The 24,830-nt window shown below is 34.4% G+C and overlaps 1 protein-coding gene across 1 annotated transcript in view; it reads left to right on the top strand.

The window, feature by feature from the left end:
* The window catches only part of LOC138702662 (uncharacterized), a 280,511-nt gene extending 267,248 nt beyond the window's left edge, over positions 1-13,263 (top strand). Inside the window, exon 6 of the mRNA XM_069829990.1 lies at positions 12,270-13,263. Coding sequence (XP_069686091.1) covers positions 12,270-12,385 — 116 coding nt within the window. The 3' untranslated portion in view covers positions 12,386-13,263. The remainder of the gene's footprint in view (positions 1-12,269) is intronic.
* Positions 13,264-24,830: the final 11,567 nt, after the last annotated feature.

Raw genomic sequence — 24,830 nt, 5'->3', positions numbered from 1 at the left:
AATGGAATGTAATAAAATAATAATAAGAAAGAAAAGAAATACGAATATTAAATAAAATTCACAATAAAAAGACTATGCTACTAAATTCATCGGCTGATAAAGAGAACAAAAAGGGGAAAGGAAGGAAAGAAATATATAGCCTATATTTTTACAAAACTATCGCAGAGAAAAGGGCTTATAACTGAAAGGAATCTGAATTGAAAAAGTGCAATTTTAATTTATTTTTGAATCTAGACAATGTCCGGCAGTCTCTGACATATTGTGGTAGAGAGTTTCAGAGATGAGCTGCAGAGACCGTGAAAGATGAAGAGTAGGACGACATGAAGATACTAACTTAAATAAGAATTATTTTAGAATCTAAATATGTACTCAAACAAATATAAGGAGAAGATTTTTTTTTAATAACACATACAAATATGAGTAAATAATTACAATGATAACTCTCTTAATAAAATCATTCTATTAACATTAATGACAAAAATATTTTAGACTGAGAGCCTTTCATAATACACTATCTACGAAAAAGTAATTTGGCACTGTTTTTGCCCCTTTAGAACCTAGTGGTAACACCTCTTGTTGCTATAACAACAGCCACCCTGTCAGGCATGCTCTCCACTAGTTTGTGTAGGATATCCACTGGATTGCGTTGCCATTCCTCTTGCAACATGGCACTCAGTTGGACAATGGAAGTTGGCCCCATGTTTCGGCGGCTATTATGCAGTGGTATGCAGACAATAATGTTCACCGGTTGGACTGGCCTGCACAGAGTCCTGATCTCAATCCCATTGAGCACCTTTGGGCGAATTGGAGTGGCGTTTGAGGTCTCGGGAAATGCGGCCAACTTCCATTGTCCAACTGAGTGCCATGTTGCAAGAGGAATGGCGACGCATTCCAGTGGATATCCTACACAAACTAGTGGAGAGCATGCCTGACAGGGTGGCTGTTGCTATAGCAACAAGAGATGGTACCATGAGGTTCTAAAGGGGCAAAAACAGTGTCCAGTTACTTTTTGGTAGATAGTGTACATTTACTCAGACAAAAACTTAAGTTGAAACTTGCAGGAAATCTGCTGCGTGGTACCGCCAACACTTAAAGACAATTACATTATCCTCAGTAATACATAGTATTAAAACAGTAAATAGTGTTTGTACTCACCCTGTTGCTTACAGCCCGTTCTCTGCTCGGCAGTGGTTGCATCGCGGAGGTAGAGGCGGGCACATAAGAGCAATAACGTAGTACACAGTACGTACAAATGTATTAAATGACATTTGATTGGCTATTAGTAGACAGTGGATGCGGGATGACTTAAGGAAAAGTGAAGTTGTTTCGTATCGGAGTATATGGCACGTGCCGCGTCGTCCGTCTTTTGTGTACCTGGCGAGTACAGCAGCGTACATAACGAAGGAACCCCGGTCCACATTGCAACGCAATGTGTGCAGTTGTGTTATCCTGCTCAAGTATTTAGTACGAGTTGAATTGTGTAGTGCTGATCCATTCATAATATCGAAGTCAAAACGTTAAATTCGCTTAGAGATACGAAATGCAATTAAGAAGTATGAGAGTGACATTTTATGTATTAACGAAGACATTATCATGTGTAATGTACGGTATGTAAAATTGAAATAAAAACCATAACAACTCAGGCTATAGAGAAACATTGCAACAATACATCGCACAGGAAATGCGTTGAAATGAAATCTGAGAAACCATCTACATCATCATCATTATCATCATCGTCATTTAGTTGTGAGTGTCTAACGATACGTGCAACATGATGCTGAGTACAAATATTCCTCTAAAGAAATTGAGTGATCCCCACTGTAGAGATTTTCTTCAGAAATTCTCTCGATACAAAAACTGTTTAAGCGATAGGCGAAGACGATTCAGCTTCGACAACTTACGAGAATATATCGTCGTTTACTGCAACGCTGGTAATTGCATCAATGATGACGAGGACTGAACCTTGCATGGTATGTACTACAGTACGTTATTTTTCTTTTCCTTCTGACTGTACGGAGATACAGTAGCATGTTGACGTCGTCTGTTTACGTTTAAAACCAGTTCAGCCAATGGTCTGAATGGAAAAAAAAATGTAACATATTGTAAATGTGCACCTACATTCAACGATAAGTCATCCCGCATCCACTGTCTAGCTATTAGTTTTTACACCCATTTATTAACAACGAAGGGACTCCACTGTAATAATAAAGACGTTAATAACGAATAGTGTGTGAAAATAAAAATTTGAACGTCGCCTGTTGATCATGAATCCTCATAATATTTCAGAATCGATTCAATTATTTGCACCTTTGGCGTGTCGATATACAGACGTGATGTAATGTTCAGCGACTACGTTTTCTTTCAGCCATTCCATTATTTTATTTTCAATTTGCTCTTGCAAAAGAATGCGGTTGAGGAACACAAAGAAGACTTTGTGCGTGGTGCTCTAATTTCCAAGATTAGCTTCTTTGATATTTAAAAGTAATTCTCCCTGAGCCTGGCTCCGGGCCGTACTGATAACTCGAAGGATAATTATCTTAGCTTCTTATTTAGTACAAAGGAGATAATAATTAAAGATCGTCTGTCTCCGTCGCTCTCTCTTTGTGCCGCTTCGTCTACAGCCACTCACCTCTCTTCTATTAGTCATTTCAAAATCAAAAGACCCAACTTGACGTCTGCAGTTTTACCTGTCTTCTATTACCAAACTCCAGTTTAAAAGACGTGTTTACTTACACCCCGCCTAATCAATAAGTTAAGCGAAGGAAAAGTAATATTGTTCAAGTCAACAACGATGTGTAAGATAGTTTATAATATATTTGCAATAATAATAATTGTTCACAGGAATTTTCCATAAATGAGCCGTTCAGAGCAGAAGCGGTGTAAGTCAAAAGTGGATAATGAGGGTTAAAGTAAATATTCTGTAAAATACAGCGCAAAGTAGCAATTAATATTAAATTTATTTAAACTATTAGTAGTCAGTGGATAGCAAGAAGAACATATTAATTGCTACTTTGCGCTGTATTTTATATAATTTTTACTTTAAACCTCATTACCCAATTTTGACTTACACCACATTTGCTCTCAACGGCTCAAATATTGGTTTTTCTTCACCCAAACTTAATTTTAGTTCTCCATAAAGCTCTGTCTGTCCCGCGCCGTGGCTTCGTGGTCTAAGATACCCTGCCTAGGACTTGCGTTACGAGGTTCGAGTCCTCATGGAGGAAGAAATTTTCTCATGAAATTTCGGCTAGTGTATGGGACCGGTGCCCATCCAATGAGTATTTGACAGGAAGTGAAAGAATGAGTTATAATGAATTTACGAGTGAGTAAAGAATGATGAAGTGAGGAAGTGAGTATTTGACAGGAAGTGAGAGTGAGTTAAAATGAATTTCCGAGTAAGTAAAGAATGATGAAGTGATGGGAGTGAGTAGTTGACAGGAAGTGAGAGAGTGAGTTAAAATGAATTTCCGAGTGGGTAAAGAATGATGAAGTGATGGGAGTGAGTAGTTGACAGGAAGTGAGAGAGTGAGTTAAAATGAATTTACGAGTGGGTAAAGAATGATGAAGTGAGGGGAGTGAGTATTTGACAGGAAGTAAGTGAGTTAAAATGAATTTACGAGTGAGTAAAGAGTGATGAAGTGAGGGGAGTGAGTATTTGACAGGAAGTGACAGTAAGTTAAAATGAATTTACGAATGAGTAAAGAACGATGAAGTGAGGGGAGTGAGTATTTGACAGGAAGTGAGAGAGTGAGTTAAAATGAATTTACGAGTGAGTAAAGAATGATGAAGTGAGGGAAGTAAGTATTTGACAGGAAGTGAGAGTGAGTTAATATGAATTTACAAGTGAGTAAAGAATGATGAAGTGAGGGGAGTGAGTATTAGACAGGAAGTGAGAGTGAGTTAAAATGAATTTACAAGTGGGTAAAGAATGATGAAGTGAGGGAAGTGAGTATTTGACAGGAAGTGAGAGCGAGTTAAAGTAAATTTACGAGTGAGTAAAGAATGATGAAGTAAGGGAGTGAGTATTTGACAGGAAGTGAGATTGAGTTAAAATGAATTTACGAGTGGGTAAAGAATGATGAAGTGAGGGGAGTGAGTATTTGACAGGAATTGAGAGTGAGTTAAAATGAATTTACGAGTGAGTAAAGAATGATGAAGTGAGGAGAGTGAGTATTTGACAGGAAGAGAGAGTGAGTTTAAATGAATTTACGAGTGAGTAAAGAATGATGAAATGAGGGAAGTCAGTATTTGACAGGAAGTGAGAGTTAGTTAAAATGAATTTACGAGTGAGTAAGGAATGATGAAGTGAGGGGAGTGAGTATTTGACAGGAGGTGAAAGAGCGAGTTAAAATGAATTTACGAGTGAGTAACGAATGATGAAGTGGTGGGAGTGAGTATTAGACAGGAAGTGAGAGTGAGTTAAAATGAATTTACGAGTGAGTAAAAGAGTGACTAAGCAAGTGAACGAAGTGTATGTGTGACAGGGAATGTAAGAGTAAGTTAGAAAAGAATTTACGAGTCAGTAAAAAATGATTAAATAGGAGAGGGGAGTGGGTATTTGGTTGGGAGTGAAAGAGTGAATTAAAGTAAATTTACGAGTGAGTAAAGGAGTGACTGAACAAGTGAGGGTAGTGAGTGTGATAGGGAGTGAGGGAGTGAATTAGCAGTGAATTTACGGATGGGTGAACGAGTGATGGAGCAATTGAGGGTAGTGGGTGTGATAGGGAGTGGATGAGTGAATTAGCAATGAACTGATGAATGAGTAGAAGTGATGGATTTAGGGGAGTGAATGAGTGAATATGACGGAGATTTAAAGAGCGAATTAGCAACGAGTTGTGGAGTTAAAATTTGGTGGTACAAGTGATGGAAAGTAAGTGAATTTGTGTTAGCGAGTGAGGGAATGAATTAGCAATGAAGTGACTGAGTGAAAGAGTGATTGAAGGAAATGATTGGGAGTAAGTGAATGTGTCGAAGGAAATGAATTATCATTGAATTAATGAATAAGTGAAAGAGTGATAGGAGGAAAAAATAGGCGTGTGAATGTAAAAATGGCAAAGATTGAAGAAGTGATTGAACTGTGATTGACAAGTGAAAGAATGATTGAGTAAGAGGAAAATCAGACATTATCTAAGAAGGAGTGAAGTAGCAATAAATTAATGAGTGAATGAAAAAGAGATGGAGCAAGTTAGGAGAGCGAATGAGTGTGTAACACGGAGAAAGTGGTGAATAAGCAATTAATTGGCTATTGAGTGAAGGAGTGACGAAGCAAGTGAGAGGCGAGTTGTGAGTGGTTATGCGAGTAGACATGTTTGGTGAGTGTGTGAGTAGTGCACCTCTCCGCCTGATGAAAAGTAAAGTGAAAGTCGTGTTTGATGTATGTCCCCCGCAGTTCGCTGTTTGGAGAACATCCGTTTTAAATAGAATTGCTTCATAATCATGAGGAGGACTTGTTTGACTAGTCTCGCTTCAAGAACATTACTGTTGATACATGCAAATAGTTAATAATATTCCCATCTCTTTTGCTTTAGCATGCAGCAGAATTTAAATCTTAAAGGGGATGTCTATGGTAACACATTGTGCTCAACCCAACTTACTAACCATGTATACGATGTCTCTCGCAAGGAAAGAGATTATGCACATAGATGAGCGTCAAAAAGAAAACTTGCAATTGCAAAGATATATACGTAGAAAATGACTTGTTACATAAATAAAGATGTAGAGGAGGTGCATGGCCCTAGTAGACTTCATTAATGAAAGCTACAACATTAGTAGTAAAATAAATAAATTATTTTTTTATTCTTGTCTAGTCAACTGTCCGAAGACAACTTTGAACCTGATAAGTAGGGGGCGGATGTTGATGACCTAAAAATCTATTTAAAATGATCATTAAAATGCCCTTGAACTAATATAAAATGACACGAAATTAAAAGAAAATGACATTCAAATATTATTCAACGTACCCGCACCACAACTTCTTAAAAATTAGTCACCTTGTTTCAATGACTGCCCTGCAAATCTCAGAGAGAGGAGGCAACGTCCTGGAATTTGGCTAAGATAAAGGAAAAGCACATGGAACAAAATGAAGATTTTAAGGGAAAACTATAGATTTTAATGGAGGATTACAATATGTTTCAATCAGGAGTGGTCCATGTCAGTGCCTTCATTCTCTGACTCCTCCTTCTGCGCTTCACTTTTGTTACCAGATCTTCCAGATGAGGGAGTGTGAATGACAAAACAAATTGTGGGCGCAGCGTGCATTCTAGCAATATTTCTGTTAAAAATACTGTCTACTACAGTAGACATCCCTTCCGAACCATGTTGAGGACACAACATCCTGTCCAGGACATGGTGAAAGTTTTCCCCCTTCCAAACATAAATTCTAAAGACACCCTCGTACCGACAAAAGAACAGTAGTGGTCAAAGCCCTCACATAAACTAAGCGGCTGTCAAGCATTTTCTCTTACTTCCGTTGTATCAAGTGAAGCCTTCACTGTTATTCACTTATTCAGTAAGTATTACTGCCCTATTTGGTTATAAAATGATTTAACAGATCTCTCGGTAAATAAGAAAGTAAAATGCATTCCAAATGATCTAAAAGTTCTTCAAAGTATTAAAAATGACCAAAAAATTACCAAAAAAATATATAGGCCAAAATGATCTATTAGTTGAAAACGTCAAAAAGTTAAAAAAAAATGCGATATAAGAAATTACTTTTTTACGTTGATGTTAACATAGAAAGGATTTCTATATTAACAGGCATAGTCTTAATGTGAAAAATAAGAAGATGGCTTTTCATCAACATCCGCCCCCTATTCATAACTGACACCAATAAGGCATCACTCATGAGACAACTAAGTCAGGAGATAATGGAGATAATAATGACCTCTTACATCTGTATCACGAGAATCTATCTGGAAGGATGGAAGAGAAGGCCTTATGGCCTTAATGCTGTCAGATTAAATAAATAAATAAATAAATAAAGAGTGTGTTAGCGGCGATGTTGCCAGATTGCTGAAACTTCAAACTTAATTTTCTAATTAACCGTGCATTAATCACAAAACGTAATATAGGTTTTCTATTCATTTACGTGTACCCTGTCATCCCTTTCAATCTGCAAGATTACTTCACTCTCAGTCTATATATCGCTAGTGCCGAGAATCGTACACCATTAGTATTAAATTGTAACAAAACTAACATAATTCAATTTAAATCCTGTCCAAATTCAACGTCGCAAATTTCTAGCGCAATAATTAACAATAGATCCCAATTAGAAACAACAACAACAACAACCAAATTTCTTGGCTTAAAAATCGACAATGTGTTAAATTGGAAAAATCATATTAAAGAAATTATCCCCAAATTAAATTCAGCATGTTTTGCTATTAGATCTATGCAAAAGATAGTAAATATCAATACCTTAAAAACAATATACTTTGCATACTTCCACTCGGTAATGATTTTTGTAATAATATTCTGGGGAAATTCCACAGATAGTAACAGTATATTCCTATTACAAAAAAGAGTAATTAAAATAATACTAGGTGCCAAATCTAGGGAATCTTGTAGGACTATTTTCAAAAAACTACAAATAATTCTCATGGCTTGTCAGTATATCTTTTCATTAATAGTCTTCCTCTTATGTAATCTTGAAAACTTTGTAACTAATTCAACAGTTCATAGCATAAATACACATAAAAAATGACTTTCATACTCCATCGCAAGTCTATCGTGCTATCAAAAAGGAGTGCGTTATATGGCAGTAAAAATTTTTAATAGCCTCCCTATCGATATAAAAAATGAAACTCAAAACATAAAATTATTTAGGACCAAATTAAAGAAGTACCTAATTTCTCACGCCTTATATTCTGTAGGTGAATTCATGATATTCAATAACGCTTAATGAAATTGATACTAAAACTTTGTGTTGTACTAGTAGACTATATTTTAAATCTCTTCTGTATATATTTCATCTAGACTGTGACTATAAATTAAGACTTTATAATAGTATTAAGTTTTTTTTACTTGTTCCATATTCTAGCTGTGAAGCAATGTATGAATACCATGGAATGTTAATAAATACAATACAATACGTCAGAGACAATCTAGAGTGCACCACAGACGGTGGATCACGTTAAACATATGGACAATTTTTAATAAATTTGTTTGCGAATGTTCCAAGTTCAAAAATCCTTCAGGCTAAGCGAATTAGTTGGTCACTACCCTTAGTGGAGAGCACCATTGTACCAGAGGTGACAATAAGTAGGATTAGTACCATCTTGTAGATGCATTAATTATGTGTAAGTGTACAGAAGCAAAGTCTTATAAATTAAGGGGACGAGTAGTGCGAACCATATACAAATTGATTTCTATAACTTAACCCTCTGCAGACCGGATATAAAAAATTACGTTGAAGACTATATGGGATGTTTTGGCACTCCATTCGTTATTTACACAAGTTTGTTGTTATCTTAATTTAAACATATTTAATTAATTTAAAATACACAACTAAATACTTTAAACCTTACCCAATCTAATTTGGTGTTCTCTGAAAACATCTTACCGAAATCACTAATGCGACTGTTAAGGATTTAAGTTTGTAGTATAATCAGTGGCGCCAACTTTTTAAAAACATTGGGTAGGCTCAAACACTTGACCATAATTTGCCAAAAGAATCTCATAAATCCTCCCTTTAATGATATTATTTTTCGTAATATTGATGTGACTACGGATAGTATAGGCCTATACAATATATACTGTAGAACAGCGTTTCTCAAACTATGGTCCGCGGACCACCTGTGGTCCTCGAGGTCTGCCTTTGTGGTCTTTCAAAAAAGACAGAAGAAGAAATAAAATTCAAACAAATTGCGTATCACACTATAGCTTAAAATCTCAGAGTTCAGAAATGACATATGGCAATCGAATTTCACTTTTTCTCCCAGTACTGCATTTTATGAAATTTATTACCCTACCCGTCCATCGACTTCCCATTCTACTCTCAGCAGTAAAAGAGGGATTTAAAGCACTATATACGTGGATTTCTCGACATCTTTTCCCTGCACATCTGGCGCCGCGTCTGTAACCCAGCCAGGGACCACCCGAATTCATAACAGAGGACCAATGTACCGAACCTTAATTCGATTTTAAAATATAGGTATACTGGTATTAAAATATGCTACGAAAATGATAAATTTGCTTTCGAAGGGAACAAGAGTAAGGTGGTCCGCGAAACTTTTCTGACTTTAAAAAGTCGTCCCCAGTTCAAGAAAGTTTGAGAAACGCTGCTGTAGAATTTAAGTAAATCATTAGGCGTAAGTATGTTTACAATCAATTACTGCTGAATTTACATCACATTAAAATACGTTATTTTAGGGTCACTTTAAACATTGAAATTCTTTACTAGTAGGCACTTCAAGATTTATTGTTAGCAGAGTGAAAGGTGGTTTCTAATTCCAGTTTTTACAAGATTCATGCAACTAAATTCTCGCTCACAATTTACAGTATGCGATGGAATAATATAAATCAATTAGAATAAATTGTTCATTTAATTTAGATGAATTGCACCAACTCCTTGAAATCAGTTCCTGAACATCTAGAGCTCAATACCATTTTGAACATTGCCCATGCCATTAGCATTTCATTTAAATTCAGATTTGTCGAAACATATCTCTGATTTCAGTTTCCCCATTACCATCTTCGTTTCTGAAGTCCAATATGGTTGTCACATTTTTGCACATTTACTTTCAAAATTTGTTGCATTTTTAGAAGTCGAGTAGCAAAATGCGACAATTGCCACTGTGGCTTAAACTCTGCTCCACATAGATTTTCATGAAATTCTGTACGTTGTCAGAAGTATGGATATAGACTCTGGAGAAATATCTCGAAACAACATTAATGAAATCAATACAGAGCAAACAGTTGCATATAACTGTTTCAGTTTTAATTCTGTTTTAGATATTATACTCGTATTTTGTATGTTGTCGCAATCCTCAATTAAGGGAAGAGGATGGTATTTTTTGGTGAGAAACGAGTAAATTTTGAAAAAACAATTTGTTTTTCCTTAAAATACTCTGTGATATGTGTAGAATACATTGTATAATATTTTGTGGGTATTTGTGCCCTTATCGGATGTTGAGACGCCATTTTTAAACTTCCTGCGCTCTGGATTTTTAAATCACACCGCCCTTTGTTTGTTGTTTCCAGAACTTCATTTTTTTTCAAAAACCAAATTTTTCTTCAAAATACTCTGTTATGTGTGTGGAATACATTGTATAACATTTTGTGGGTATCTGTGCCCTTATTGGATGTTGAGACGCCATTTTTAAAGTTCCTGCGCTCTGGATTATTAAATCACACCCCCTTTGATTGCTGTTTCTGGAACTTTATTTTTTTGCTACATTGCCAGAGAAAAATCGATTTAATTTGTTAACTATTAAAGATATATGAATGAAATTTAGAATACACATTCTCTAGATTACTGGGAAACTTTTCTATGTAACGGAATTTTCCTAATTGCTTCATAATTTTGAAAATAAGTCTCTCTGTTTGCAAGAAAGAAAATAAAAAAAATGTTATTAAATTTTAATTGTTTATTTTACAAATGTAGGAACTAATATCAAAATTATGTTGGACAGTTTGTAGAGCGTGCTTTTACAAATAAATTGTAACAAAGTGTTTGAATTTATCTTTAAAAATGGCTTAGATATATAGAGTTTAGTAAAATCCAGCATTGGGTACATTTTTTTTTCAAATGTGGCGCACAATTTTTTTTTTTTTCAAAATATTTATATTTGGTTGAGTTGCTATAGCCATGAGCTCTCTACTAGGGCTGGGGACGGAGCGGTTTGGTTCGGAGTAGTTACTGTGACGTCATTACTCGGTTGAACCGAGTACAAATTTGTGGCGGCAGATTTAAAATTTAGATAGACTGAGTCGATTTTAGAACATACTTTGAAAGTGAAACCATGCGTGTTTTAAAAGCGTTGTAGTAAAGCGCCTTCGCTTTGCCAATTGACGAGAAAAAAAGTGCTTCTCTTCATTGCAAAATGGCGGTTGCAAATTTCATTTGCGTGATTACAACTATTTGCAGAGTTATTTTGTATGAAAGGCCTATTTAAATTTCAATGTTGTTATATATTACAGACGAAATAAAATTGATAAAATAATTTATAATAATAACAGCTAATAAATTAAAATGTGAGGTAAACGTTAAACGCTGCAGCTAAGTAAAACAGAAGGTAGAAAGAAAGCTCTGCCTAAAACACTTAAAAATAACACACAGAATTATTTACTATTACGGAAAGTGGATAAAATAATCAATAAAATGTGGAATCTTAAACTGAAGAACATAATGTTTATTTATTTTATAATATTACTAGCCTTCAATACAACCATGTTCTCTTTGGTGAAGAGTAATATTATTGATAAATTAAAGTAATTAGGTAACATAATTCGTAGAAATAAATACAAATAAAATAATGACTGATGAGGTAACACAAATCCAATAAACACAAATAGAAGAAAAATATAATGCACTTCCTTTTTTAACATATTTTAATATTAATCAAAAACTCTAATATGATGATGATGATGATAATAATAATATTATTATTATTATTATTATTATTATTATTATTATTATTATTATTATTATGTACTGTAATATGCTCAGACTGTCAGTGTTCATTAGGCCCACTTGACAGGTCATATAATAGGATGATCTCCCTTCAATACTAGAGACCTTTCAGCCCTCCTTGGGGATAAGGAAATAATTTGTCCAGCAGCAGAAAATATTTAAATACATACAACAGTACCTACGTTGTTGTCTACTAGAATTAAGTAAAACACGTGAACTTGTTAGAACGTTTGAACTGACCGGTAACGGCTACGGTTAACCGAGTAACTTCGGTGCTCCGCTGCCAAGCACATAAACCGATAGAACCGAGTAACTCAACAGTTCTACTCGCTCCGTCCCCAGCTCTATTCTCTACATACAAAAAATTAATATTTTATACCAAATAGGAAAAAAGTTTTAAAAAGTACCGTCCTCTCCCCTTAAGGTTAAGACGAAAGATTTTGGTTATAGTGAACTTCGGATGAAGTGAACAAAATATCAGAGCTTGAGATTCAATATTAGTGGAATTGACTGTACACGGTGCAAACCCCAAAATCTTTATTTTCAATTTATGATCTTTATAGTACAGAGTTTTGTTATACATTTGAATAACTGCTGATTGTCACTAAAATATTGAATAATTTTTTTCCCCTTGCAGCTAATGGAAGCTGCGCCCCTCTGCTTCCCTGCGCCCCACTGCTGGCAGCCTGCGGGATCCTGGCTCTGGTCACCACTCACCTGTCCCTCAACAACGCTTCCCCCAGCTCAAGGTAACAACGTGAAGCGAGCGACTTCTCTTTGTGGTAGGTGCCTACCAGAACAATGTGTGATGAAATGTACATGTAGAGAAAGGTACTTTGGGGGAAGAACGTGTTAGAAGCAAGAAAGAAGATATGAAAAAAGAGAACCTGTGATTGGTTTGGACTACGTGAGTTAAATCGTATCCGAACGTTGGAAGATAAATATATATATTGGTAAATGACAATTTTACGTTCCCTGTAAGAAAGAAAAACTATAATATTCTCTGTTCTTACGATGGTACCGGACAGGACTCCTCTGTGCTAAACTGATCAAAATAATATTCCCTCTAGAATAGCGCTGGCGCGCAGTAACTGAAATGCTCCCACGCATATTGAATTTCCGGAAATTTTGTATTGAAAGCGCTGCTGGAAGCAGTTTGAAATGTCAGGCAGTAGTCAGATGGTGCAAATCCGTGCTGTTGAATCCTATTTAATACATTTCCTACAACGTAACACTCTTTTGAATTAGTGCAGCAAATTCACTAGAAAGTTCAGTTTTTCATTATTTTTAGTAAAGCTGACCGTTTTCGTAATAGTTACTTGGGAGAAAGGTGTCGCCTACCATTGATGTGTCGATGATCAAGTCAAGGCAGAAGTAGAAAATGTTCATTTCCACAAGTATTTTTCTCCTATAACCCTTAAGTACTTCTCTCTGGAAATAAATATTGAATTAATGTAGGGGAGTAGTGGGTACAGTGAGCCACAAAATATTAAGACATATGTGTGCAAGTGATAATTCAAATATTTTTAAAATCAAGTGCAATAGAAATAGACATTAAAACATGGAGTATAATAATACATAAACAAAAATTTTAATGGATAAAGGACATAATATACAATACGTGTTTGTCAAAAAAAATGTAAATGTCTCACTGTTCCCATTCAGGAGGGTACAGTGAGACACCACAGTGTCTATTAATGGATATTGAAATGATTTACATGTATTTCAAAAGAAAGGAAAGCTTGCTGTCTCTTTATCTTGACATGGTCTGTAGGCTTATTTAGAATCATTTTGATGTCTGACTTCGAAACCATTGAAACATCGGAACATTTGGAAAAGTGAATTTTCCATGACATTTCAAACTTTTGCGAAAAATTTAAATGCATTTTTGGTGACAACAAAGTTTATAATTATAATAATTTAATGTAATTCTTTATTATTTTATAACATTTTCTTAAATTTTGTGAATAATTGTTTATTTATGAAACCATTAAAACGTAATGTATACATTATTTTAAGCTATAGTTCCTAAATTGGTTACTAGTATGTTCATTTTCAATGTTAGTTACCGGTAAATGTAATATAATTACAGTTTGTTTTTGCAAAACAATTGGTGCACGGGAACAGGGAGACGTCTCAGTGTACCCTTCAATGGCATGTCTCACTGTTCCCTTTACGCAAAGTTCATTTAAAAATGATGCCATCACTTCAAAATTAAAACAAGAAAGACGAAACTTTGCCAAACACATTCTCAAATACCATAGTATTAGGTAACAAAGCATTCATATTTATATCTCATTTGTATTTCCAATATAACCTTCATTAAACACAAGCCAAAATTTTACTTCTAGAGTGAAAAATTATGAATTATTTTTTCATCACTCACCTTTATAGCTAAAATCAAATCGAGCATGAAAATACTGTTACTTTACTCATGTAACATTCAACTCCACTGTTACTAACATCTCAACATCAAAATTTACCATCTAATAAAATATGTCTCACTGTTCTCCCTGTCTTACTGTACTCACTTCTCCCCTACTTCTGTACACTCATGTTATGCAATTAAAGTATCATCTCTTGACGGATTAATTATTTATACAAATCAACTTTGGCTGTGATATAATAGACATTATATCTAATTTCTAATTATATAATGTGTCCAAAATGATTACTCCAATTTTACAAATTCTTTGTATGAATTTCTAATCGCACACATCGAAGCGAAATTCCAATTCCTCCCACACTCTATGGCGTGTCCCAGGAATCTGTGAAGTAACTTCAGGCATATGGGGGCGGAGTCTATCTGTGCCGGAATGTATTGCTGGCAGCATCAACTCGAGGCCGCTAAGGGGTAAGATGTTCGTAGCAGAAGGTAGAGTAGAGTTCAGATAGAAATTATCCCCTCCCTGCAAGCGATTGCTCGCTTCGTTCAACCAGCACCTCCCCCCAGAGCGATCATTGCATTCATTTTATGGAATATCTAATTTATTTGCTTTGATTTTTTTTATTAGAAAATAATAAAATAAACCAGTATAATTTCTTACAAAATTAATTTCATCCAAATTAATTAATGTTTGGCATAAGAAAGTTGGTGTTGAATCAAGAAAAATTAACTTACGGAAAAATATATTTCAAAGTAAAATAATTAATATTTATGTAATACATACCTATTAAAATTCTATTCCGCTGCATGCATCTAGTAACTTCAGGGAGCCAACTTTAGAACAGAAAGTTATTACATTTGTAATCAGAAATTTGTAACATAGATTCTGTGATGAAAGAATAATTTTGGCAGCTGTTTAAGTGTCATGAACCCTTACAGCCTTAATTTAAAAAATATTAAACATATTTTAATCAGAATTGAACTAAATCCATTTGGGTTATGAAAATATACTGTACTGTGAAATAACTAATAAATATTCTTTGGAAAATTTGCATGATTTTCAGTGGAGTCTCCACTTAAAATCGGAGCAATCATTTTGAGTCACAGACTTTTAGCATGGCAAAACATTGCACGGTGATAGTTTGTTGGTAGTTGTAAATATAGTTTCATTTACTGTATCATTTAAGGGAACTCGGGATGTTAAGTATTCTGGGAGTTATGATTTTCATAATGCAATTTTGAAATACTACTTCCATTTCATTTTTATGATTAATTCCATTGTAAATTTAAATCCCATAAGACGCATTTGAGGTAATGATCTAAGCTATATTGTGTGTTCCTTGAAAGTTTGAAGTAATTCTGATCAGTAGAAACCGAGAAAAGTTTGATTTTATACAGAAAATATAAACTTCGGAAAATGTGTTTCAAATTTTTTTCTTAGTAGCTAAGAACAAGGAGAGAGAAGATAGACGATACAACTAATGCTATGGTTAATCGAAACTGGACAGGGCCCAATCAGGAATTAGGAAGTGCGATCATTCGACTAGAAGTACATGGCTACCAACTTAAATTCTGCAAAAAGAAATATTTCCACAATCTAAGTGAAAGTTATGTGTGAATTATGTGGAAAATTATGTGAAAGGTACCACTATGATAAGTGCTTAAAGCGCAAAAATACTTTAAGTGAATACAGCAAGAAAAAGTATTCGATTATTCTACTATCTCCATGCACATTCGTGCGCTTTACCTCCTATAATAAAAGTTTTTATTACATTCTAGGTGCATATGGCGGACTCTTACAAAAAATGAATTCCTTAGGAGTGAGCAGTATTTTATGTTCATGTACCGTTCGAAAGAGAAAATTTCGGAGAATATGATGCAGTAAAACAACAATAATGGTTATTTTTCACTATTTTCAAAAGTCTGGATTCACTTAAGTAGGGAAGACTGTTGTACCTTGAAAAACTTTTCACAGTTTATTTATTTATTTTTTTAATTTTGGGAAATGAAATTTTTTTTAATGAAAAAGTGCTTGAAATAATTATTGAAGATTCCTTTACAACTTCCTACATATATTTTCCTGTTTTGCAGACCTATAAAGGGTGGAAAAAAATAAAATTACGGAATATGTAATGTGTTCAAAGGTAAAAAAGGTTCATAAAACCTTGGAATATACCCTCTTGTACCTTGGAACACGTAGAATATAGGTGGGAATATAGGTATAAAAAGTCATAATCATATTTAAAATGTATTTGCCATCATAAACAAGTACAGGCTTCTTTGATTGAGATTTTATTTCCTGGAGGAGCCATAACGGCTTGAACAGCTTTCTTCAAGGCATCTGGATCAATTGGGGGGCCTCTTAACTTCAGACTTACTTCATGGCATGATTTGAAAATAGAAAACCGATAGTATCGTATACCTTGGAACATGTTCCATGATATAAGATATTTTGTGTTCAAGGATAAAAGAAGGTGCACGTTTAAACAAATATGGCTACCAAAACTAGAGACTCGAATAAATCATGGAAATTAACATGTGTATTTACTTACCAGATGATAGGAAACACACCGTTCTTGATTGATAGTCATAAATACAATTTGGTTTTGTGTTAGAAAACATATAACAATGAACGAAATATTTACTTTTGGTACTAAAAAAATTATTTTGTCGACAGAACTCGCACTTTGCAATAAATCAAACCGAAACTACGACCAGAGCTCCTTAGCGACTTTCTCTACAATCTACTTCAATTTTAATCCTCTAGATAGCAGCAAAAATAAGAAGAAAAAAAAGATTTAAAAAGTACACTATATTCAAGGTACGAGTATAACTGTCTCCCCTACTGTATGACTACATGTTCGATAAACATATGCCATGATACGAGGAATTTCACTTCTCAGTCTTGTGTCAGAAACTTTTGGATACTAAAAAATGCATTAAAAATAGAAAATGTTCTACATGTAAATTCTCTGGCCTTATATTATAATGTATCTAGACAAATTATAGAAATGTATAATACAATTTTACATTTCTCATAGCAATTCTATTGAACATAAATTATTTATTTAACAAATTTAATAATCATAATGCACGAGGGAAGATAATACTTGTAATATCCTTGATTATGGAGACATATTACCTGCTTGATTCGACACAATTCCATACTGTGACCATCACAATATATTTCTCGACTTTCTCCCGCAAGGAGCAACTGAAAGGCCACACGTTGGCAAAATTACACCGTGCATTTACATTTTCTAGTTTATATTTCACTGCACTATTTTCAGAAAATAAAATATTCTATTCTAGTGTTATAAATAAATTCCTAACTGTGAAATTACTGCACATATTTGCACATCTGACAGTCTGCATAATTTTGGAGATATTTCTTCTACAATAGTCATATTTCTATAATTTAAATTGTCAACTATTTCATCCAGCGGAGGAGTGCTGTCAACATTGATTTCTATATTATTCTGTCTCACTCTATATTATACAAATATTTTATCCATTGGTTTCCTTTTACTGTGGCTTATGGATCGCAAATTCTCTGCCGGATTCTTGCCTCCAAATGGGATAAATACTGCGAAATGCTCACGCCAAAAAAAGAGGAGATTTTGGAAAGAATATTACATTATCTACAAATCCCTTTAATCTGAATAAACATTCCTGAGTTAAATCACTCGTTACGAGTGAGCATTGTGAGTGTGAGCGAGTTTGTTTGATTGCATGTGTGTGAGGTTGAAATGTAAAATAGCAGTTTTAATATTTCTACTTATTCTTTGAATTTCGACAAACTGACTTGTATACAGAGACAATATTAGTGTATATTCTTATTTACGATATTCCCTTACATACGAGTAATATTGGTTAAGCTTCATAATTATCGATTATGTTAGTATTAAAATTGATATCCTACGTAACATATCAATCTTACGGAATCAGCACAATTTTGTAGGAAATCAATATCCCAGATAATTATAAATATCGAGTAAACCAAAGATTTTTAGTGTTATAAAATATGGTGCTATGTATGTAAAATTCATCATAATTTTACGCAACTAATTTCTTGTAAACTCTATTTTAAATGGGTAAATATGATTTTATATATTTCAGAACTGTCGTCAGTCATTTCACGCAGTTTTTTTATGAACTCTTGGTCAGGATTGACAGTTTTACTCAGGAAGTGCAGCAGTAAAAGTGCTTTATTATGACGCTGCATACAAATTAATAATGAAAAATAATTAGTTAACATACATTTTCGAAGAGTATTCAATAAATGACAAAAATACCTCTATTGAACAGAGGAACCTAAACAGTAATATGAGGATTTATAACATCTACGAATATCTTACTTCGATTTCTTTGTTTATAAGCTTTTACAGTTAACACATTGATAAGTTTTCACTATGATTAAGGGAGTACGGAATACCTCACCTCTGTAATATTAAAAATTTCTGCCTTCATAATTCATTTTCTCAGCATCTGCCATGAGTATGGACCTGGAATTTTTACCTTATTACTTCACTTTTTCACGTTCTGTGAAAACGATATCATAAAAGGAGATATTTTTCTGGACTTAATGTCATAGTACAGTTGTTAAAATGTAATTAATTAAAGACAGCTAAACACACGGACGACGTGTTTTTAACGCTGGTTGACCAGTGTTTTCGTTAATTTCAGAGTTTTATTTGATTCAAAACCAAGAAATGTCCCTGAATGTTGGATATATTTCCCTTTTTCATTTTGTGTAAAAATAGAATCACAAAAGAAGATACTCTTCTCTACTTAACATCACTGTACAGCTATTAAAATGTAATTAATCCAAAGATCGAAAACACAAATAAGCACATTGACGACATGTTTGTTAAAACCGGTTGTTAATTTGAGAGATGTGTTTGATTCAAAACTAAGAAATTTCCCCAAATTTTTGGGAAAATGTACAAAATATCTCTTTTCTGTTTCCTATTGAAACGATGATAACATAAAAACAGGATATTTTTCACAACTTAATGTCATAGTACAGTTGTTAAAATGTAATTAATTTAAAGACAGCTAAATACACGGACGACGTGTTTTTAACGCTGGTTGTCCAGTGTTTTCGTTAATTTCAGAGTTTTATTTGATTCAAAACCAAGAAATGTCCCTGAATGTTGGATATATTTCTCTTATTCATTTTTTGTAAAAATAAAATCGCAAAAGAAAATACTCTTCTCTACTTAACATCACTGTACAGCTATTAAAATGTAATTAATCTAAAGATCGAAAACACAAATAAGCACATTGACGACATGTTTGTTAAAACCGGTTGTTAATTTGAGAGATGTGTTTGATTCAAAACCAAGAAATTTCCCCAAATTTTTGGAAAAATGTACAAAATATCTCTTTTCTGTTTCCTATTGAAACGATGATAACATAAAAACAGGATATTTTTCACAACTTAATGTCATAGTACAGTTGTTAAAATGTAATTAATTTAAAGACAGCTAAATACACGGACGACGTGTTTTTAACGCTGGTTGTCCAGTGTTTTCGTTAATTTCAGAGTTTTATTTGATTCAAAACCAAGAAATGTCCCTGAATGTTGGATATATTTCTCTTATTCATTTTTTTGTAAAAATAAAATCGCAAAAGAAAATACTCTTCTCTACTTAACATCATTGTACAGCTATTAAAATGTAATTAATCTAAAGATCGAAAACACAAATAAGCACATTGACGACATGTTTGTTAAAACCGGTTGTTAATTTGAGAGATGTGTTTGATTCAAAACCAAGAAATTTCCCCAAATTTTTGGAAAAATGTACAAAATATCTCTTTTCTGTTTCCTATTGAAACGATGATAACATAAAAACAGGATATTTTTCACAACTTAATGTCATAGTACAGTTGTTAAAATGTAATTAATTTAAAGACAGCTAAATACACGGACGACGTGTTTTTAACGCTGGTTGTCCAGTGTTTTCGTTAATTTCAGAGTTTTATTTGATTCAAAACCAAGAAATGTCCCTGAATGTTGGATATATTTCTCTTATTCATTTTTTTGTAAAAATAAAATCGCAAAAGAAAATACTCTTCTCTACTTAACATCATTGTACAGCTATTAAAATGTAATTAATCTAAAGATCGAAAACACAAATAAGCACATTGACGACATGTTTGTTAAAACCGGTTGTTAATTTGAGAGATGTGTTTGATTCAAAACCAAGAAATTTCCCCAAATTTTTGGGAAAATGTACAAAATATCTCTTTTCTGTTTCCTATTGAAACGATGATAACACAAAAACAGAATATTTTTCACAACTTACCATCACTGTACAGTTGTTAAATTAAAATTAATTCAAATAAAGCCAAAACACAAATAATCCCACACAGACGACGTGTTTTTTGAAACTGGTTGACCAGTGTTCTCGTTGATTTTAGAGGTGTGTCTAAGGCAAAACAAAGAAATTTCAACGAAATATTGGGAAAAAATGTCCAATATTTCTCTTTTAGTTTTCTGTGAGGACACTCTTTATAATACAAAGGGGTTATTTCCTCGAGTTACCACCACTACCCGGTTGTTAAAATATAATTAATTTAAAAGCAGACAAACGACATATTTGTTAAACCGGATTCCAAGGTTACCGTTAATTTGAGAGGTTTATCGGATTCAGAGCAAAGAAATTTTCCATAACTTTGGACAAAACACACAGATAACCACATGAACGACGTGTGTGTTAAGCCGGTTAACCAGTGTTGTCGTTAATTTGAGAGGTTAATCTGATTCAAAACAAAAAAAATTTCCGGAATTTTGGACAAAATGTTCAATATTTTCCTCTTTCGCTTTCTATGCATACGACTATCCGTTCTTGGAATTCATTACCTACAGATGTTAGGGGTTACCCGATCTTAAACGCTTTCAAGTCAAAGTGAAACATGTTCGCATAGGCTTCCGCGGCTGGTGTACATGGTCTGTGGATAAGCTTCGGGGCTTCTACCGCGTTGTCTTGGTGTTGGTGGCTGACGTTTCGACCGCTGTGTTGTGGCCATCTTCAGAGCAGTTGGCTAAGGAAATAGTCTGCGAGCTCGTATATATATAGTAGTCGCGATGGGGGGAAGTACTTTCGGTGATAGGTCGGAGGTTCTCCTTCGTAGGTTACAACTCAGCAACTCATGGGGAAGTCTATTCCAAGATCATACTTAGGAACGAGAAACCAGATCTCCACATGTACGCGGCGCCCCCCTTTCATCCGGACATCGGGCACGGTATCAAAGTCACTCTTTCGGACCTTATGAGGGCCAGTATTTAATATGAATACTCCCCTCCATACAGACCTCAACCGGATTGCACAACGAAGGACCAATCAGATGCCAGAAGGAGAACCTACGACCTATCACAGAAAGTACTCCCCCCATCGAGACTACTATATATATGCGAGCTCGCAGACTATTTCCTTACGTCCCCCTCGCGTATGTGGTACCTAAGAGGTTACGTCCAATTTCGGCTTCCCCTTCAAAATTTTCTAGAGCTCCTTCAGTGGAGCAGCGTAACCCGGAGTGAGACTAGTGGCCAACAGGCTTGGAGCTCACATATTTAGTTTTGTACAGCCCCCAACCCCTTGCAAGGACGCGATTTGCGTACCTTTTAAATTTGTCCTCCCAATTCTCTTTCGATTCGAAAATTTCCTTATCCAACTGCTCTGAAGATGACCACAACACATCAGTCGAAACGTCAGCCACCAACACCAAGACAACGCGGTAGAAGTCCCGAAGCTTATCCACAGACCAAAGTGAAACATCTTATTTTAGAACGCACAGTATCCCAGGATATATATTAAAATTCACAATTGTAACTAGTTTATAAAGTAATCATATAATTTAATTTGTCATCTAGTTTAAGTAGATATTTAAGTTCGATAATCTTCTGGCTTATGCATATTTTTTCTGTTTAGATCTTTTCTTAGGTACAGTATATATTTAACTTTGTGTTGTACTAACATAATATGATGTATTTCCTTTTTATCCTCTGGCAGAGTGCAAGAGAAGGCCTCACGGCCTTAACCTTGCCAGAAAAAATAAACCATTATTATTATTATTATTATTATTATTATTATTATTATTATTATTATTATTATTACACTTAAATGGGAGCATTTTCCTCGACTTACCATTACGAACAATTGTTAAAATGTAGTTACTCTAAATACAGCCAAAACACAGATAACCACTTGGACGAATTATATGTTAAAGCCAGTTGACCAGTGTTACCGTTAATTTGAGAGGTTTATCGGATTCAAAACAAATAAATGTTCTATAACTTTGGACAAAACGCACAGATAACCACATATTCGACGTATTTGTTAAGTCGGTTAACCAGCGTTGTCAATTTTAGAGGTTAATCTGATTCAAAACAAAGAAATTTTCCAGAATGTTGGACACTGTTCAATATTTCCTTTTTCATTTTCTATGGCTACGATGATAATACAAAAAGGGAAAATTTTTTCTCGACTTACCATTACTGAACAAGTGTTAAAATGTAATTAGTCTAAATACAGCCAAAACACAGATAACCACATGGACGACTTATCTGTTAAAGCCACTTGACCAGTGTTACCGTTAATTTGAGAGGTTTATCGGATTCAAAACAAATAAATTTTCCAAAATGTTGGACAAAACACAGATAACCACATGGACGACGTGTTTGTTAAGCCGGTTGACCAGTTTTGTTGTTAATTTTAGAGGTTAATCTGATTCAAAACAAAGAAATTTTCCAGAATGTTGGACAGTGTTGAATATTTCCTTTTTCATTTTGTATGGATACGATTATAGTACAAAAAGGGAAAATTTTCTCAACTTATCATTACTGAACAATTGTTAAAATGTAATGAGTGTAAATACAGCCAAAACATATACAACCACATGGACGACTTATTTATTAAAGCCAATTGACCAGTGTTACCGTTAATTTGAGAGGTTTATCGGATTCAAAACAAATAAATTTTCTATAATTTTGGACAAAACACACATATAACCACATGAACGACGTGTTTGTTAAGCCGGTTGTCCAGTGTTGTTAATTTGAGACGTTAATCTGATTCAAAACAAAGAAAATTTCCAGAATGTTGGACAGTGTTCAATATTTCCTTTTTCATTTTCTATGCATACGATTATAACGCAAAAACGGAAGCATTTTCCTCGACTTACCACTACTGAACAAGTGTTAAAATGTAATTAGTCTAAATACAGCCAAAACACAGATAACCACGTGGACGAAATGTTTGTTAAAGCCGGTTGACCAGTCTTGCCATTAATTTGAGAGGTGTGTCTGAAAGCATTCCATCCAAATGAAACAAACAGTATCCCGACGTCGCATTATCTGCACGGGTGAAATGCTAAGTGGTCTAGGTAACAGTTTCTGTGCTGATATAAAAAAGAACCCTGCAATACCGGAGCCACAGAACAATATAATCGATGTTACTGAAAGCCCTGATCAACAACATGTAAAAGAGGGGTTGAAACGCCAAGTCTCCCCCAATCTCTAAACCCTACGTGCTCTCATTTGTAGCTTTTTTGGAATGTTTAGTTTGTGAAAACAAAAAAGGGGTTCCAGACATACATTGAGCCAACAGTAAGCTTGGCAGCAGAAAATTGAATATTAGCGCAGTGTGCTCCATCGAACCCGTCGACCGAGGGGTGAGAGGGGGTGCGAATGTTGTGTTTTGCTGGAAGCAGGACCCTTTTGTAGCATGAGTGGCATTAGACCAGCGCTCTGATAAATGAAATTGCATTTCCCCATCGGTTAAATAAACTTGTACATTGAGTGAGATCTTATCAAAAGACAAACAGTAGACTTTTTTCCCCTGCGGCTTCACGTTGTGTTGTATGAAAACCTCGCACAGTTCTGGGCCTTTTGAAAACAATATTAACCATGAGAAATTTTTTGTACTCACGTAATAGGCAGAGGTAAATTACATAACACCGTGGTATATGTAGGTTTACGCTTCCACTCTTCAAGTTTCCATTTTTTGTATTCAAATGTTGTAATTGAAAGGAAGATATTTTATCTGGAGGAAATTGAAAAGTAGCACTTACTTTGCAGTGTGTACGAGATAGGAACTGTAGAAATATCTTCTCTGTATTTAATTCGTATTAAATGAAACGTAGAGTAAATTATAAATGCAGCAAAACACACAAGAAAGAAGAAAATACAGATATTATTACAACTTCACAAATAACACCAATGAGGATTTTTTTTAATATACAGTGCAGACTCCAGTGTAAAGTGGTTAGTAAATAGCGTGGAAATGAAGAGGAGGTGTAAAAACTTGTTTTTTCTCTCTCTCTTTCAAGTCCCAGCAGTAATTGATTTTAAAATTATGAATAAGAACCTTAGTAAATCCTGAAGTACACAGCGCTTACGAAACATTTTTTAAGCTTTGTGAGGTTATGTAATTGCCAGCTTTACTTTATAAAAACGAAACGTAGAGAAAGTGAAAGACAAAGTTGAAGAGGTAATAAGGAGAAACAAAATAACATTCCTTAGATGTGTCGGGTTATAATATAATTGTTCAAAAAACAAGAATAAAACCCGAAAAATATATATACAGGGTGATTCACGAGGAAAGATAATAAAATTTAGGATACGATATCTTAGGCCATTTTGAGTGAAAAAGTTCATATGAACATAGGTCCGTTTTCGAACGACGGCGGAGCTAGAAACATTTTTTTGTTAAAACGTCTCGCCCCAATGTGAATCAGACGTTATCATATGCTGCTGACGTGAGACAAGGTCAAGGACGCAATGAATGACGTAACATTGGAATCTGC

The sequence above is a fragment of the Periplaneta americana genome, chromosome 7, assembly GCF_040183065.1.
Source record: "Periplaneta americana isolate PAMFEO1 chromosome 7, P.americana_PAMFEO1_priV1, whole genome shotgun sequence".
NCBI classification, from domain to species: Eukaryota; Metazoa; Arthropoda; class Insecta; order Blattodea; family Blattidae; genus Periplaneta; species Periplaneta americana.
Note: the sequence above shows the minus strand (reverse complement) of the source record. Positions and strands in the feature narration are given on the sequence as shown.